Source organism: Aquarana catesbeiana, linkage group LG01 (assembly GCF_042186555.1).
Source record: "Aquarana catesbeiana isolate 2022-GZ linkage group LG01, ASM4218655v1, whole genome shotgun sequence".
Taxonomy (NCBI): domain Eukaryota; kingdom Metazoa; phylum Chordata; class Amphibia; order Anura; family Ranidae; genus Aquarana; species Aquarana catesbeiana.
This window is the reverse complement of record NC_133324.1, coordinates 318,467,395-318,486,163: the sequence shown is the minus strand read 5'-3', so window position 1 is coordinate 318,486,163 and position 18,769 is coordinate 318,467,395. Positions and strand designations below refer to the sequence as shown.

The 18,769-nt window shown below is 44.3% G+C and overlaps 1 protein-coding gene across 4 annotated transcripts in view; it reads left to right on the top strand.

Moving 5' to 3' along the window:
• DAO (D-amino acid oxidase) overlaps positions 1–18,769 on the top strand; it is a 73,519-nt gene that overhangs the window by 48,071 nt on the left and 6,679 nt on the right. For all 4 annotated transcript variants that reach the window (XM_073630039.1, XM_073630032.1, XM_073630022.1 and 1 more), the window contains exons 5-7: positions 2,271–2,336; positions 4,502–4,556; positions 11,859–11,963. In XM_073630039.1, coding sequence (XP_073486140.1) covers positions 2,271–2,336; positions 4,502–4,556; positions 11,859–11,963 — 226 coding nt within the window. The remainder of the gene's footprint in view (positions 1–2,270; positions 2,337–4,501; positions 4,557–11,858; positions 11,964–18,769) is intronic.

Here is an 18,769-nt window from a genome sequence, read left to right as displayed (position 1 = left end):
GTTTTTGTACAGTCCATGTCTACAATTTACCAGTGCTTGAAATGCATAACACCTTGTTTGGCCTATTTTAAGACTAGTCAATACAAATGGCATTATGCAGCCTTGATTGACAAGTGACCAGGTATCCCATTCAGCTGAATGCAGATCACTTAAAGCAGAACTAAGGCCCGGTTCACACTGCCGCGACTTCCGCACGACTTTGAAGCCGACATCCCAGCATGACTTCGGCACGACTTGAATATGACTTCTTGAACAGAAGTCAATGCAAGTCATGCCGAAGTCGCACCAAAAGTAGCGCAGGAACCTTTTTCTAAGTCAGAACAACTCAAGTCACTCCTATTAGAATGGTTCCATTGCACTTAATGGGGCGCGACTTGTCATGCGATGTGTGCGCTCAAAGTCGGAGCTCATGTCGCACCAGTCTAAACTCAACAACTTAGCGGTTTCCCAAAACATTTACTTTCAAGGCATGATCTTATGTGCTGCATCATGGCAACTGCAGATCAAACAGAGGCTAAGATGGCAGCTTCCTTGGCTGTAAAGGATAGAAGGGTTTACCTCCACTTTAAAGCCTAAATGCAGACTAAATAACTAACAGAAAAATCAGCTCAAGAGACATAACTTATAGTCATTCAGATGTGTCCCTTTTGCTGAATCCTCATCTTTTAGTTGAAATTCTCCTCCATTAATGACCCCCCACCCCTGCTGGCATAATATTCTGGTGTGGTAGGGGTTAATACAACTAAGGGACTGTCATCAAGAAAGCCTGACTATGCCTGCCCTGTCTGCTTATCTGCTTCATTCACAGAAGCCATACTAGCTATGAATGAAACAGAATCTCTGACTGAAGAATGGGCAGATTAATAAGTCTGCCCCCTCCATTTATAGAAGCTGTAGTATGGCTTTTATGAATGGAGTAGCCCAATGGAAAGGGCAGGCATAGAAAGGCTCTCTTGATGAGAGCCTGTGACAGCTTCTTAGTTGTATTAATTCCCGCTGCAGTGGACGATTATGTTAGCAGGGGGAAGGGGGGCATGGATGGAGGAGGATTTTAACTAAAAAGAGAGGCATCAGCACAAGGGATACATTCTACTTGCTGTAAGTTATGTCTCTTGCGCTGATTTTTCTGTTGTGTTTTATTTTTTTTGGCAGCACTTGGGCTTCAAATTAATCACAAACAACTGCAACTAGCCTTTTTGTACTCTATGCTGAATAATTAAATTGGTAAGTGCTGTTGATTGATGCACATTGGGGCATTGCACAATCAACCTCCGAAATCACCGTCAAAAGGTGGTCAATGCCGGGACCTCCAAGGGGTTGATTTCCGACATGTATGGGTATATAAGCAGGTGGGGGGAGGTGCAGAGCTCCCGAGCAAGGGAAAATGGGAGGAGAACATTGGACAAATAACTGAGGAGCAATGGAGCCGAATCCTGGAATTGGGGCCTATGGTCTCATTATCACCCTTACAGATTGTATGCCACTTATTTCTGGTTCATAGATCATATTATACTAGTTTAAAAATGTTTATGTTTGGAAGAATACCAGATGCGAAATGCCCAAGATGTGGGGATGCAAAGGGAGACCTGGTGCACATGATCTGGAGATGCCCCGAATTACACAGATATTGGAGGGAGATGGTTAACAAAATAAATTCTGTTTTTGGGACATCTCTAGACATAGATGTTAAGACATGTTTTGGGGAATATAGAAAGGAATAGATTCCCGGGAGATACACAGACCGCAATAATCAGATGCTTGTTTCAAGCAAGAAAGTTGATTGCACAGAAGTGGCAAGCAATAGCCCCCCCCCCTGACGGTGGGGGAATGGATGAATGTCATACAAGATACGATATGGAAGGAAAAATGTATATATAGTAAGAGGGGAGACATAAAGAAATATGAGAGATTGTGGAAATCATGGTTAGAGGTGGATTAACCCCAGTTATATGGAGATTAGGGTGTGAATGGGGAGGGGGAGGAATTAATGAGGGGTGGTAATAAGTGATGGAAGTGAAAGAGTGGAAGAGTGGCTAGTGGAAATACCTAAATCAAAACAAAAAAGTAAAAGAAAAACAGACAATTTATTTAGCCTAGATGATTTGTTTGGACAGTAGAGAGGAAAAATTTGGGAAATTATTTGGATATTATGTTCGTAATATATACTAATATATATAAATATAACTAATAAATATATGTATATAATAATATATACTATTTATTCTAATGATGTTACCTCTTTAATGACTTTCTTATTTGTTATATTGTAGTTATGGTTGGTTCAACACAGCATTGATGATCGAGGGGAAAAACTACTTACCTTGGCTCACCAAAAAGTATGTTAAAATATATATTAAAATATATATATATATATATTAAAAATATTTTTGTCTGAAAAGATTCCACAGTGAACATAACATTCAACTGTGATTGTGTGTTTAAAGCACGTTAAAGCACAACTCCAGCTTGGGGAAAAAAGTCACTTCCTTCTTGTAAAAATAAAAAAGTAGCTCCGTCTGCAATATTTGCCTGATATCTGGTGCTGACCCCTGAAGACCAGCATTATATAACTCACTTCCTGAGGCCCCAGGAAATAGGGATTCAAGCTCACAGGAGGATGCTGCAGGGAAATATATATATATATATATATATATATATATATATATATATATATATATATATATATATATATATATATATATATATATACAGTGGGGACGGAAAGTATTCAGACCCCCTTAAATTTTTCACTCTTTGTTATATTGCAGCCATTTGCTAAAATCATTTAAGTTCATTTTTTTCCTCATTAATGTACACACAGCATCCCATATTGACAGAAAAACACAGGATTGTTGACATTTTTGCAGATTTATTAAAAAAGAAAAACTGAAATATCACATGGTCCTAAGTATTCAGACCCTTTGCTGTGACACTCATATATTTAACTCAGGTGCTGTCCATTTCTTCTGATCATTTTTGAGATGGTTCTACACCTTCATTTGAGTCCAGCTGTGTTTGATTATACTGATTGGACTTGATTAGGAAAGCCACACACCTGTCTATATTAGACCTTACAGCTCACAGTGCATGTCAGAGCAAATGAGAATCATGAGGTCAAAAGGAACTGCCTGAAGAGCTTAGAGACACATGAAAGCCTGCATGGAGTTTGCTAAAAAAAACACCTGGAGGACTCCAAGATGGTGAGAAATAAGATTCTCTGGTCTGATGAGACCAAGATAGAACTTTTTGGCCTTAATTCTAAGCGGTAAATAAGATAGAGACTCCCATGTATTTTAATTCATTATATTAAAGATTTATTTTTATAATTTTTGAGTTGGTGGTCCATTTAAAGTCCCAACTAGGGGGCATCCATTTCTATTTCTAATTCTAAGCGGTATGTGTGGAGAAAACCAGGCACTGCTCATCACCTATCCAATACAGTCCCAACAGTGAAGCATGGTGGTGGCAGCATCATGCTGTGAGGTTTTTTTCAGCTGCAGGGACAGGACGACTGGTTGCAATCAAGGGAAAGATGAATGCGGCCAAGTACAGGGATATCCTGGACGAAAACCTTCTCCAGAGTGCTCAGGACCACAGACTGGGCCGAAGGTTTACCTTCCAACAAGACAATGACCCTAAGCACACAGCTAACATAACGAAGGAGTGGCTTCACAACAACTCCGTGACTGTTCTTGAATGGCCCAGCCAGAGCCCTGACTTAAATCCAATTGATCATCTCTGGAGAGACCTAAAAATGACTGTCCACCAACGTTTACCATCCAACCTGACAGAACTGGAGAGGATCTGCAAGGAGGAATGGCAGAGGATCCCCAAATGCAGGTGTGAAAAACTTGTTGCAGCTTTCCCAAAAAGACTCATGGCTGTATTAGATCAAAAGGGTGCTTCTACTAAATACTGAGCAAAGGGTCTGAATACTTAGGACCATGTGATATTTCAGTTTTTCTTTTTTAATAAATCTGCAAAAATGTCAACAATCCTATGTTTTTCTGTCAATATGGGGTGCTGTGTGTACATTAATGAGGGAAAAAAAATGAACTTAAATGATTTTAGCAAATGGCTGCAATATAACAAAGAGTGAAAAATGTAAGGGGGTCTGAATACTTTCCGTCCCCACTGTATATAATTTGTTTTGGGGTATACAAAGGGTGGTGGGGGACTGAAGGGGGGGTGACCTGAGCCCCAAGTAATATTATGAAGGTGAATTGAAAAAAAAAAACCATTTCTTCATATACAGGAACCCTCCAATTAGAAACTCATGCACTTTGTAGTTAATAGAGCTATCATATCACTTTGTGACCAGTCCAGATCTGATTCATACAGAGCAGAAGACTTTTTACTTTCTCATGCAAGTCAAAGAGAAAATCCTCTGACAAACACTGTATACTGTAGGAAATAGTTAGCTGCCTGGAATAAAATCTGCCCTCTCCATTCATATTACAACATGTGTTTAAGTAATTTTATTCGGAATTTATCCTTGCAGACTACAGGAGGGAGGAGTCAAGTTTATTCACAAGAAGATTGAAAGTTTTGCAGAGGTAAGATTTAACGCAAACCTTGTTTAGGAAAAGTGTGTACTGGAGAGAGGAAGCCTTTGGGAGCAAAGAAAAAGTATTATACCTTTTCTCTGCACCCTTAGAATAAATGAGCATTTATCCCAGACCTGGGCAATTTGTGGGCCACATCCGGCCCTTTGGCTGTCCCTACCCAGTCACTACAATGCTGCAATCGCATACATTGCACATGGCTGCAGCGCAGCCCTATTGAACTCAAAAGTGGTGCCACTTGTTAAACTTTGCAGCCCAAGCTAAAAATGACGCGGCATGAGAACAGACCCGTCTGACTGTTACTTTACAGTTCAGGTGGGCAGCCAATGAGGTGGTAAAACTGCTGCCCATTTTACTGCCCCCTGGCTGCCCATCTGAAAGAAACTTATTTCATGAGCAGTTGTACCTGTTATTCCTAGCGCCAGGTGTTTTTTTTTTTGCTATATGTCTACATACTTATAGACCCTCCCAGGTCAAAAACTATTGAGCAGAAAAAAGTTCGGCCCAGTCCAAGTTTCTCATATAGCCCCTTAGGAAAATGAGTTGCCCTCCCTTGATTTAAAGGAGTAGGTCCAAAGCTCTTTTGGGAATCACAGGAGTGCACCTCGTTCTGCACTCCTGTGAACTGCATTCAGCCGACAAAGCCCACTGTCAGCTCACGTCACTCAGCCGCTCCAGGCTCTGGAGAGATCCCAACTTTAATGTTGGGATCCACCCAGATGCCTGGACCAACATCTGGCTCAACCTCAGCTCACTGCTGAGAGCCTGAGCCAGCAGCTCCCACCCCCTCCACAGCCCAGCACTCCAGTGAGCACTAGAGGGGCAGAGCAGAGAGCCAGGGATTGACAGTAACTGGCTCTCTGCTCACTGAAAACTGAGAACTGAGTAATCAGGGGTCTTTGATCACTCAGTTCTCGGTGTAGAGGTTATGGGGAACAGACGCAGCATCGGATGAGTGCTGCATCCACCTAGGTGAGTATGAATGTTTGTATTTAATCCCCTTTACTTCTCTTTTAGCCCCTGCAGTGCAGGGGCCTTACTGCAAGGGTAGGTTTTATCTGTGTTCCGAAGTTCAGCTTTAATTACAGCCATATGCTTTCCACACAGGCAGCTGATGTTGTATAATCCAATGTCACCACTCAAATGCTTACCACGTACATACATTTTTTCGTGCAATAATGGCAGGTTTATGTCTGTATAGTACTTATACTCTCAAAAACAACACAGAGGATTTTTTTGTAAGTTGTTCATTGTGTTTTCCTAATTGTCTTTATTTATTGTATCATATGAAAAGCAATAACAATATCTTTAAAGAACTCTACATGTATCAAAGAAAAAAACAATTTCTTTCTCGAACATCACGGGACACAGAGCCACAGTAATTACTGATGGGTTATATAGGTATCACTGGTGATTGGACACTGGCACACCCTATCAGGAAGTTCAACCCCCTATATAATCCCTCCCCCCTGCAGGGATACCTCAGTTTTTTACGCCAGTGTCTTAGGTGATGGACGTGTAAAGATGTCCTGTGCTGAGCTCCAAAGGGAATATCCTAAGATCCTATACTGGGGCAAGCCAGGCGAACCAGATCCATTCAAAGTGTCTTTTCATGGCCGAATTGAATGGTACCCGGGCCTCGTGTCCGAAGAAACGAGGTTTTACCCGTAATGCTTCTCTTTTTAGAGAGCTGGACCCCGCAGATCAGAAAATGGCTTTAAACTTCCTAATTTCTGGCGAGGTGCTTTACGGTCCCAGAACTGTTGGATCCCCCTACTGATGGAGGGCCCCAGTCTCTGACGGTTTTTTCAAACGGAGCCCACCGTGAGAGGTGAAGATTGGGTCTGTGTAAACAGCACCCTGCGGCTGGATAAGGTAAGAGGAGATTCCACTGAATTTTTGAGTTCTAGTGGCTTTTCTCCTTTAAGGTAAATGCATGCTATGCCTATTGTGACCACCGGGGGCTGCCAAGAGCACAAACCTACACATGCTGACTCTGTCTCAGGTGTTGTAATCGCTGTTTATGTCCCAGCGTCTCAAGCAGGCTGCAAACAGGTAAGGTGGAAAGGGGGATTTCTCATGTTTGAATGTTCCCCCCCAGGCTAGAGAGGGGCCACAGGGGTCTAGAAAGTGGTTATACCACCCGGGCTCTGCGGCCTAATGGCCACCATCTCTCAAGATAGCCATTCAGGCAGATCTTGTTACCAGTCTCCCTCCCTCCCCCCCCCCCCCATCCCCAGCCTTTCTCCGGAAGCATGACAGGAGAGTCGGCAGCGCGGGAAGCGCTCGTTTTTTTCAAAACTCGAGGGGGGGGGGCGGTAGAGGAGGGGGCAGGATGTCAGCACAGGTGCTTAGACTCCCACTCAGGCCAGTTGCAGGCTATTAGAGGCACTCTGTACAGGTGCACTCAGCCTTCTGAGAGACACAGAGCTGACGGTCGCATGTAAGGTGGGACACAGGCATTCTCCTAGGCAGCATTTACTGAAGTAACACCAGACTGAGCATTGGGTAGCAAGGCTTTTAGCCAGACTACATCGCTCAGCGGGCAGTGTTCATTTGTATACCTCACACCTTGTTGCTTTGCACTATGGGTAGAAGAGGTTCAAGCACCCCAGGAACCAGAGACACTAGGGGATCTCGTTCAGGTTCTGAGGGCCCCCTGTCGGCAGCATCCTCCCCCCCTAAAGATGGGCCAGGGACGGCTAGCCAGGGAGAGCCATCGGGGTCAGGGGCTACACCTGCTTCTGGCACTTCAGCCCCTGTATATATTACACAAGAGGTTTTTTCCTCAACCATTAATGGTCTAGAGGAAAGATTAATGGCCATGATTACATCTTCACTCAGTGGAAGAAAACGCACTAGGCTTTCCTCTGTTCCCCAAGACCCTCAGGCAGAGGAGCTCTGGGATAAAGGAGATGAATCCCTTTCAGAGGATCGGGATGGGATGGATGATTCCTCTTCGGAGGATTCAGGTGGAGAGGGACCCTCTGCGACTTCCCAAGAGGAGAAAGTCTTAGTGCAGATCCTCACTGGATTGGTCCGCTCCACATTTAAGTTGCCCATACCTGAAACTGCTAAAGAATCCTCTTCTGCTTTGGGGTCACTGAAACCTTTCCAAGCAGCACATGCTTTTCCTGTTCATACTTTACTTGAAAAGCTTATTTTTTCTGAGTGGGATCACCCAGACAAACGTTTTTTTCCGCCGAGAAAGTTTTCAACACTTTATCCGATGGAAGAAAAGTTTATTAAAATGTGGGGAATACCGGCTATTGATGCCGCCATTTCCTCCGTAAATAATAGCCTGACTTGTCCTGTAGACAATGCTCAGATGCTCAGGGATCCTGTAGATAAAAGGATGGAATCCCTATTGAAGGATGTTTTCTCCTTAGCAGGATCAGTGGCCCAACCTGCAGTAGCAGCGATTGGAGTCTGTCAATACTTAAGAGACCATGTTAAGCAGGTCATCAAAGTATTACCTGAACAGCAGGCCCAGGGGTTTGCTAACCTTCCAGCGGCCTTATGCTTTGTGGTTGACGCCATTAGAGATTCTATCGTGCAAACCTCCCGTCTTTCACTGGGGTTGGTGCATATACGTAGAATCCTATGGTTGAAAAATTGGTCAGCCGAAGCACCATGTAAGAAGCTACTGGCTGGGTTTCCATTTCGTGGTGCAAGGTTGTTTGGAGAGGACTTGGATAACTATATCAAGAGAATCTCTTGTGGGAAAAGCACTCTCTTACCTGTCAAGAAGAAGAGTAAGCGTCCCTCTTTCAAACGGACTCTTTCCCCAGCACCGGGGGCTTCAGGCTCCAGGCAGTCTCGAAGGCCGCCTCCATCGGGGTCCAGAGACAAGAGTCAACCCCAGGGACAAAAGAAGTCCTGGGGAAAGAAGCCTACTAGGCAAAACACTAAGACCTCTGCATGAGGGGGCGCCCCCGCTCACTCGAGTGGGGGGAAGACTGCGACAGTTCTCAGAGCTCTGGCAGGAGGACTTCCAGGACAGATGGGTAATCTCCACGGTAACCTTAGGGTACAAGCTGGAGTTTCAGGAATTCTCCTCTCCTCGGTTCCTCAGATCAAATGTTCCCAGAGACCCAGAGAAGAAGCAGTCGCTCCTTCTAGCGTTAGAGCGACTTTTGTCGCAGGAGGTCATTATGATAGTTCCCGCAAAGGACCAGGGATTGGGCTTCTATTCCAACCTTTTTACGGTCCAAAAGCCAAATGGGGATGTCAGGCCCATTCTGGACTTAAGGGATCTGAACCGATTCCTAAGGATTCAATCCTTCCGCATGGAATCAATTCGAACAGTAGTTCCCACCCTGCAGGGAGGAGAATTTCTGGCATCAATAGACATCAGAGATGCATATCTGCATGTGCCCATTTTTCCTGCTCATCAGAAGTTTCTGCGCTTCGAGGTAGGAGGGCGCCATTTCCAGTTTGTGGCTCTGCCTTTCGGGATAGCCACTGCACCTCGAGTGTTCACAAAGATCTTGGCTCCTCCTCTGGCCAGATTAAGGGCTCCGGGTATAGCTGTCATAGCATACCTAGACGACCTGCTCTTGATAGACCGGTCGGTAGCCTCTTTGAAGGGAAACTTGAGGACCACGGTCAGGTATCTAGAACACCTGGGTTGGATCCTCAACTTAGAAAAGCCTTTCCTAAAACCAGTAAGAAGACTGGAGTATTTAGGTCTGATTATAGATACAAGCCAGGAGAAGATATTTCTACCCCAGGCAAAGATCACTGCTTTGAGAGAGCTGATTCTGACAGTAAGGACCAAGAAGGGTCCCTCAGTCCGCCTTTGTATGAGGCTACTAGGGAAGATGGTGTCTTCATTCGAAGCAGTTCCCTATGCTCAGTTTCACTCAAGAATGCTGCAACACAGTATTCTGTCGACCTGGAACAAGAAGGTTCAGGCATTAGACTTTCCGATGCACCTGTCGCATGCGGTGCGTCAGAGCCTCAATTGGTGGCTCATACCCGAAAACCTGCAGAAGGGGAAATCCTTTCTACCGGTTATCTGGACGGTGGTAACAACAGATGCCAGTCTGTCAGGTTGGGGAGCAGTTCTGGAACAGGCTGCGGTCCAAGAGGTATGGTCCAAGACAGAGAGGACCTTACCCATCAACATTCTGGAGATCCGGGTGATACATCTAGCTCTAAAAGCCTGGACTATCAGGCTACAGGGTTGTCCGGTCAGGATCCAGTCCGACAATGCCACAGCAGTGGCTTATGTCAATCATCAGGGAGGCACCCGGAGCCGAGCTGCTCAAAAAGAGGTGAACCAGATCTTAGTCTGGGCAGAGATGCATGTGCCATGCATATCGGCAGTTTTCATCCCGGGAATAGAAAATTGGCAGGCGGACTATCTAAGTCGCCAGCAGTTACTTCCAGGGGAATGGTGTCTGCATCCCGACGTCTTTTGGGCCATATGCCAAAGATGGGGGGTTCCAGATGTAGATCTCTTTGCATCCCGATTCAACAAAAAGATAGACAGATTTGTGGCAAGGACAAAAGATCCTCTTGCATGCGGGACGGATGCGTTGGTGATTCCGTGGCATCGGTTCTCACTGATTTACGCATTCCCGCCTATTCTGCTACTACCACGACTCCTTCGCAGGATCAGGCAGGAAAGGAAGTCGGTACTTCTGGTGGCCCCCGCTTGGCCCAGAAGGACTTGGTATGCAGAAATAGTAAGGATGACGGTGGGTTCCCCGTGGACCCTACCGGTACGCCCAGACCTGTTATCTCAAGGTCCAGTGTTCCATCCTGCCTTACAAACGCTAAATTTGACGGTTTGGCTATTGAGACCCACGTTCTGAAGAGTCGTGGGCTCTCAGGTCCTGTCATATCTACCTTGATTAATGCAAGGAAGCCAGCTTCCAGGATGATTTATCATAGAGTCTGGAAGGCTTATATAACCTGGTGTGAATCCAGAGGTTGGCATCCCAGGAAATATGTCATAGGTAGAATCCTTGATTTTCTACAGATGGGATTAGAGATGAAGCTGGCCTTGAGTACCATCAAGGGCCAGGTTTCTGCTTTATCAGTATTATTTCAGCGGCCACTTGCTTCGCATTCTTTGGTCCGAAACTTTATGCAGGGGGTGATGCATCTTAATCCTCCGGTTAAAGCGCCCCTAAACCCCTGGGACTTGAATTTGGTCCTGGCTGTGTTACAGAAACAGCCTTTTGAACCAATAAGTCAGATTCCTTTGGTCTTGTTGACAAGGAAATTAATTTTTCTGGTGGCCATCTCTTCTGCTAGAAGAGTATCAGAATTAGTAGCTCTTTCCTGTAAGGAGCCTTATTCGATTATACACAAGGATAGAGTGGTACTACGCCCTCATCCTAGTTTTTTACCGAAGGTGGTTTCTGATTTTCATTTAAACCAAGACATTGTTCTACCTTCCTTTTTTCCAGATCCCTGTTCTCCGGAAGAGAGATCTCTACATTCGTTGGATGTAGTAAGAGCAGTTAAGGCCTATCTAGGGGCAACTACTCAGATCCGCAAGACGGATGTTTTGTTTGTGCTGCCAGAGGGTCCCAATAGAGGACAGGCAGCGTCAAAAGCTACCATTTCTAAATGGATTCGACAGTTGATCATTCAAGCTTACGGTTTGAAACAGAAGATTCCTCCGTTTCAGATCAGGGCACATTCCACAAGGGCTATTGGTGCTTCTTGGGCAGTGCATCACCGGGCCTCTATGGCTCAAATCTGCAAGGCCGCAACCTGGTCTTCAATTCATACATTCACCAGATTCTATCAGGTGGATGTGAGAAGGCATGAGGCTATCGCCTTTGGGCGTAGTGTGCTGCAGGCAGCGGTACAGGGTCCTCAGGTCTGATTGCACCCTACTTGGTCGTGGTTCCCCCCCCTCAGGTAGCATTGCTCTGGGACATCCCATCAGTAATTACTGTGGCTCTGTGTCCCGTGATGTTCGAGAAAGAAAATAGGATTTTTTAAAACAGCTTACCTGTAAAATCCTTTTCTTTCGAAGGACATCACGGGACACAGAGGTCCCGCCCCTCTTCTAATACACTATATTGCTTGGCTACAAAACTGAGGTATCCCTGCAGGGGGGAGGGATTATATAGGGGGTTGAACTTCCTGATAGGGTGTGCCAGTGTCCAATCACCAGTGATACCTATATAACCCATCAGTAATTACTGTGGCTCTGTGTCCCATGATGTCCTTCGAAAGAAAAGGATTTTACAGGTAAGCTGTTTTAAAAAATCCTATTTTGTCTGCAGATTATGTTTTATCTCATATAGCTTTTTTATGATTCTGTAGCTTGCTGCTCAAGGGACAGATGTCATCATTAACTGCACAGGAATGCGTTCGGGGGATCTGCAGCCTGATCCAGATTTAAAACCAGGCAGAGGGCAGATTTTGAAGGTATGTGTGTAAGAGAGATGGATAAAGCCTTTATTGCATGTATCCTGCTGTTTTTCCTGTCATCTTTTAGCAAGCAACATTATGACCCATTTGCTCTTTGACTAAGAAATTAAACACAATGCTCAAACACAAAGGCAATACAACTGGTATTACTATGAAAGATGAAACTATCAAAGATGCTATATAGATTTTAAAATCAATTTTCAATCTATAATATTATTGTTCCATACAGATATGGGAAATAAATAACAAGACAATGGAGGTCATATTAGGTTATTCAAGCTGCAGACACTTTAAAACCAATTCCAGTAATTATGCTTCTAGTGCCACTACTCTGCAGGCTGCACTGTTGAGGGATGTCAGCTCAGTAGAAAGCGGCAAACAGAAAACAGATTTTATATATAGATTTTTCTTTATGTATGATACATGTATTTGTATGTTTGCTGCTTGAGGCAATTCTGTATAGAGTATTCTACTTTTTTTTTTTTTTTTTTAAGACTAGTGCTGTTAATGTGTTCATAGATAATATTTATCATGCTTCAGCATTTTATATATATATATATATATATCTATATATATCTATATACTGTATAAATATATAGATAGATATATAGATATATATCTATATAGATATATATCTATATAGATATTTTATTTTCATTTGTATATACTTTAAAGCAGCTCTTCAGCTTCTGCAGCATGATTCCTCCTTTCTAACCCACCTCCGGTCCGAGCACGTTGAGCGATCTTTTTTTTGTAAAAAAAAATAATAAAAAACTGTCAGTCCCCACCCTCCCTCTTGGTCATCATTCGCCTAGGCAAACATGCACTGCCCCCCCTTTGCCTCCTGGGATATGTGACATCTTTCCATTTCGTAAAGATGGAGAGGAGGGCCTAGCAGGCATCTGGGGTAAAGCTGTCCACATAGACCATCCTCTGCACCACCATCAATGTCCTCCCTTCCACTTTGCGCTCCACGAGCGCTTCAAGCCTCGCTTTCAGATCACTCTACTGTAGGGTAGTCTTCCTGGTCTGGATTGCAGACTGACAGCGGTGAGAACCGGCGGTGAGGAGGATGGTCTATGTGGACAGCTTTACCCCGGATGCCTGCATACTTAGATGTGCCTCTTTTAATCATCAGCTATGTGAGTTGCTAAATGTTGTACCTTCATTAAATGTACCCATATTGCTACACTTAGAGGCGCCTCTCTTCTCTTTTATACTCTGTAGCTCCTGCTGGATTTTGCTTCTAATCCCCTTGTAAAGGCTTCCATTTGTGGATGGACATTATATGGTTACACAACCTATCACATTGTTATAATCTTTTTATATGGACTATAAACTGAAGGACCTATGAATAAATGGTTGTGGGACGAATCATTTGAGTTTCCATTATTTCTTATGGGGAAATTCGCTTTGATATAGAAGTACTTTGGATTACAAGCATGTTTCTGGGACGAATTATGCTCGCAATCCAAGGTTTTACTGTATATTGAAGTCCAACAACCTTTTCTTAGCTTTGAGTAAAGGTGTTAGATGTGTCTTAGGGACAGGAACTGAGGAGAGCTGTATACCCAGTCGGTACACAGCCAGCAATAAATAAACCAACCTTTATCCACTCTGTTGAATAAAAATGATTTTGTTTGTGAGATACCCTCAATTTCAGTCTGAATTGGCTTTAAACTCTCTTTCTGCAACTTCAGATTCCACTGTACACGTAGCAGTCATCAACAATCAAAATATATGATTTTTCTACAGCAAGTTGAAACATGAAGAGAATAGTTTATCTTTTTGCCAAACTGCTTTACACTTGTTTTTTTTTTTTTGTTTTTTTAATACTTTTTACAATATACTGTGTGTACAATGTTTAATTACAGCTTTTATTTGCACATATCTGGAATGTAGGCCTAAAAGGAGGAAAATTATAGTTATAGATAGATATATAGATGATATTATATAGATTATATAGATATATATAGATATAGAGTTATATCACTGTATATGGGGATCTCTTGCCTCTCAGGAAAGGAAAAGAATAATCAGCTCTCACATGCAGTGGGAGATTTTTCTGTTCTGTACCCTCTCTTCCTATCAGCTGGAAAGATGTAGCACAGTCTTCCTCAACTAGGGTTCCTCCAGAGGTTGCTATGGGTTCCTTGATCAATGAGCAATTTCTGCATCTCAGATAAGTAACCACTGACAAAAATGATCTTTTTAGCTATTTGTAATGGAGAATTCTTTCCAATGACCACAAATGAGGAACAAGTAACTTTAATAGTCTTCAGTGGAGTAAAGTTACATACTTAAATTTAGCCTTCCCATTCACTAATTTGAACAAACTACAGTGACAGAAGTAGCTTTTTTTAGTTTATTTGAAACCTGATAGTGTCCTGTGCAACTTTGTCAAGGGAGGAGGGGGTGAACACAGGAAGCTTTACCAGCCACTAGTGATAATCGCAAGTAAAATCCGACAGGCTGGTTGTATCTGGCAGGCTGGTACATTCAGCCTGCCCATACATGGTTCAATCTATAACTGGCTGAGATTCAAACTTATGGCTGGCCTAAGCACCCCATTGTTATTGGCCCACATCTGTGCTTTCTTCCTCGGGTGCTGCTCTAATGTCCAGTGCATGCTAGAAGAAAGATATAGACATTCAATTAATAACCATGCTCACATGCCTGCATATTCACTGTTTAAGACCCTGTGCTTCTAATGTGCACGCAGGATGCTGAGGTCCTTGCAGTTGAGATTACACAGTAAATGAAAATGGTCATTTTAAATAAGGACACCATAGACCAGCTTTTCTCAACCTTTTTAGCATGGGGGTGGGCTCTTGAAATAGTGTTCAGATCTCAGAGGAACCCCTGCTAAAATTATATCTACTTCCCATGGTATATTTTTTTTAGAAATGTTTATATACAAGAAGAAATTAGATGGTATACCCAAAGTATTTTATTTATCCAGGGCTGATCATTTTCAACACCCTTTTGCACTACATGACAAATATTTTTTCTAGTAGTGACCATAAAAATTATAATAATAATGGGCAACAAAACCACAGACAGTAAAAATGATAGTGTTATCATACACTAGTAGTCAGTGTATTGTCCCCTTACATTTATGGTCAGTGAAAAATTGGTCCCTGTTACATTGGTAATAAGTATAGACTGTAAATCAGTCCACCAGTGCTGACTTGACAAGGACCCTCTAGCAACCTCTGAGTGTACGCTAGGGTACAACAGAACCCTGGTTGAGAAACGATGCCAAACACCAGCCATCTAGGGGAGACCAGGAACGTAATATATTCTTGAGTAGGTAAACCTGAAAGGTTCATACCCTTATCCAATCTATCCAAAACTAAAGAAAAAGGTTTTGGCTTTGACAAAAGTTACATTTTTCAGTGTACTGGCACATTAGAAACCTCTAGACCAGGGGTAGGCTACCTTTTGAGGACTGTGCCAGTGTGTTTTCAGAGAAATTGAGCGTGCCGCTTTTATAATAAAAAAAGTTAACTTCACACTCTCAATCATGAAAAGGATTTTTTTAAAGTAAATGCTGTAAACTACTTGAGTAATGAGAAATTAACATCCTGCAACTCCACACCTCAGATCAGCCCCAATTCATGGTCCTTCACATCTCAGATCACTGTCCCCCCTGCAAATCTGTTTCACCACTGTAACTCCCTGCACATCTACCCCACCACTGTAACTCCCTGCACATCTGCCCCACCACTGTAACCCTCTGCACATCTACCCCACCACTGTAACCCCCTGCGCATCTGCCCCACCACTGTACTACCCTGCACATCTGCCCCACCACTGTACTACCCTGCTCTTCTGCCCAACCACTGTAACCCCCTGCCCATCTGTCCCGCAAATGCACCTCCTTTTACATCTGCCCCACTGTTGTACCCCCTTGCTCATCTTTCCCACCACTGTAACCCCCTTCTCATCTGGCCCAACACTGAACCCACCCCCCTGCTCAGCTGTCCCACCACTGTACCCCCTGCTTTTCTGTCCCACCGCTGAACCCCCTTCTCATCTTCCCCACCACTGTACATCTGCTCCACTGCCATATCCCCATGCTCTTCTGTCTCACTACTGAATCACCTTCTCATCTGTCCTAACACTAAACCCATCTGCTCATCTGCCCCACCACTGTAACCCACTTACTCATCTGCCCCACCAATGTACCTCCTTCACATCTACCCCACCACTGTAACCCCCTGTACATTTGCCCCACCACTGTACTACCCTGCACATCTGCCCCACCACTGTACTACCCTGCACATCTGCCCCACCACTGTACTACCCAGCTCATCTGCCCCACTTCTGTACCCCCTGCTCATTTGTCTCACCACTGTATTACCCTTCACATCTGCCCCACCTCTGTAGCCCCCTGCTCATCTGTCCCACCACTGTAACCTCCTGCTCTTCTGTCTCACTACTGAATCACCTTTTCATCTGTCCTAACACTAAACCCATCTGCTCATCTGCCCCACCACTGTAACCCGCTTACTCATCTGCCCCACCAATGTACCTCCTTCACATCTGCCTTACCACTGTAACCCTCTGCACATCTACCCCATCACTGTAACCCCCTGCACATCTGCCTCACCACTGTACTACCCTGCACATCTGCCTCACCACCATACTACCCTGCACATCTGCCTCACCACCGTACTACCCTGCACATCTGCCCCACCACTGTACTACCCTGCACATCTGCCCCACCACTGTACTACCCTGCACATCTGCCCCATCTCTGTACCCCCCTGCTCATCTGTCTCACCACTGTATTACCCTGCACATCTGCGCCACCTCTGTAGCCCCCTGCTCATCTGTCCCACCACTGTAACCTCCTGCACATCTGCCCCACCACTGTAACTCCCTGCACATCTGCCCCACCACTGTAACCCCCTGCTCATCTGTCCCACCAATACACCTCATTTCACATCTGCCCCACTGCTCTACCCCCCCTGCTTTTCTGTCCCACCACTGAACCCCCATCTCATCTGCTCCAACACTGAACCCCCTTGCTCATCTGCCCCATCACTGTACCCCCCTGCTCTTCTGTCCCACTGCTGAACCCCCTTCTCATCTCTTCCACAACTGTACCTTCCTGCTCATCTGCTCCACCACTGTACCCTCTTCTCATCTATGATATGCGTGATATGCAGAGTGGTGGAAGGAAGCAGAGATGAGACACATCTACCTGTCCTGGCACACTCATCCTGTTGATCCAACTTTCGCATCCAGCCCACGTGCTTGTATGTGATTTATGAGATGTATGTAATATATGTGATGTCACATACAAGCATCTGGAATGGATGCGTAATGATGAGCTCAGGTCAGGGACATTTTCTCAAAGCAGTGGGCCTGTATGCAGGGTCATAAGTTAGGCCCCCGTAGCTGAGAAAAAGTGCAGAGCTCTGTGCCGCAGCAAAAGTTGGGTGTTATTTTCATTGCGCTGAATACTGGCTGTGGCTTAAAGGGACACAGAGTGCAGGGGTTCAGTAGTAAGTGATGCTAAGGTTCAGGAATAATTTCAACAAAGCTCCCAGAAGCTCAACAGTAATTCCACAAACTGTCATCTGATTTGGGTTTTCTCAATCACAGTGAAATCCCTTCTTTCTTAGATTGGTAGTTACAACCAAGTGAGTCATCTTCCTCCAGATGGTAGGCGGGGCTAGCAGGACTGTGATTGGCTTTAGCAGTGGCCAATGATGGTCCTCCTCCTGGAAACTGACCGCCCCCCCAGCAGAACTGCACCCAATCTCTTCCCCATCACAAAAGCTGACGATTGCAGCTACAGCAAAGTTAGGGAACCAAACAATATTTCCCATCTTTTACTATGTGTGTATGTGTGGGGGCACAGTGCCTTCCCCTCAGTGTAGGTGCGGCGTGGGGAATACTGAGATTGGAATGCTTTAATGTCTCACTGACACTTCCCTGCACTGCTGATTAGGAGGTAGTCGAGAGCCGGCAAAAGAGGCTTCGCGTGCCGCTTGCGGGACCAGTGCCAGGGATTTTCCTACCCCTGCTCTAAACTTACCCTGAGACATAGCAAATCTTCACTTTTTGAGTACAGGCCGACTTTAAAAACAAATGGAAAAACGTAAGAGTTATTTAGCTACTTTTATTACTATAGGTGTGAGTGGTGCGATGACCTCATACTCCCTGCAGATGATTCTATTTGGTTCTCCTTTTTCTTTTTTTTTTTACTTTGGTACAGACCTGCTGGGTGGGGGTACACAGTGTTCGATTCTCTTTTTAAACAATGTCAGCAGTCTATAGGAAAAGGGTGTCATTAATTTCTCTAGAACAGAATTAGGTAGGGGTCTTCAACTTCAATAATGTTTGCTAAAAAATACATGCAATATATGTATTAGACCTGGAGGCTCTTTGTTTAAAGGAGACATGGCCCATCAGTGGGCACATAAATTATGATAGTTACAAATATATTGTGTGATTTCCCTTGTGGCCTTCACTCCAGGAAACCCACAAAGCTCCACCCGGTGAATTTTTTCGATATGCTCAACTTCGACACTGGGTGTCCTCTCTGAGATGTAATTCCGATTTCCCCTTTAAAAAAACAGCATTCGAACTTACCCGCCTTCGCTCCCCAAGTGCCCCCAGGACCATTACACAAGTCTATTCTTCTCTCAATGCATTAGATTGTTCTGCTGCCGCCTCCTATAAGTCTCATTGGGATCATGATTTGGCGGCATTCAATGGGTAAACTGTTGATCTGCACCTGTACATTTTTTCAATAAAAAATGATTGTACCAGAAATATATTGTGTG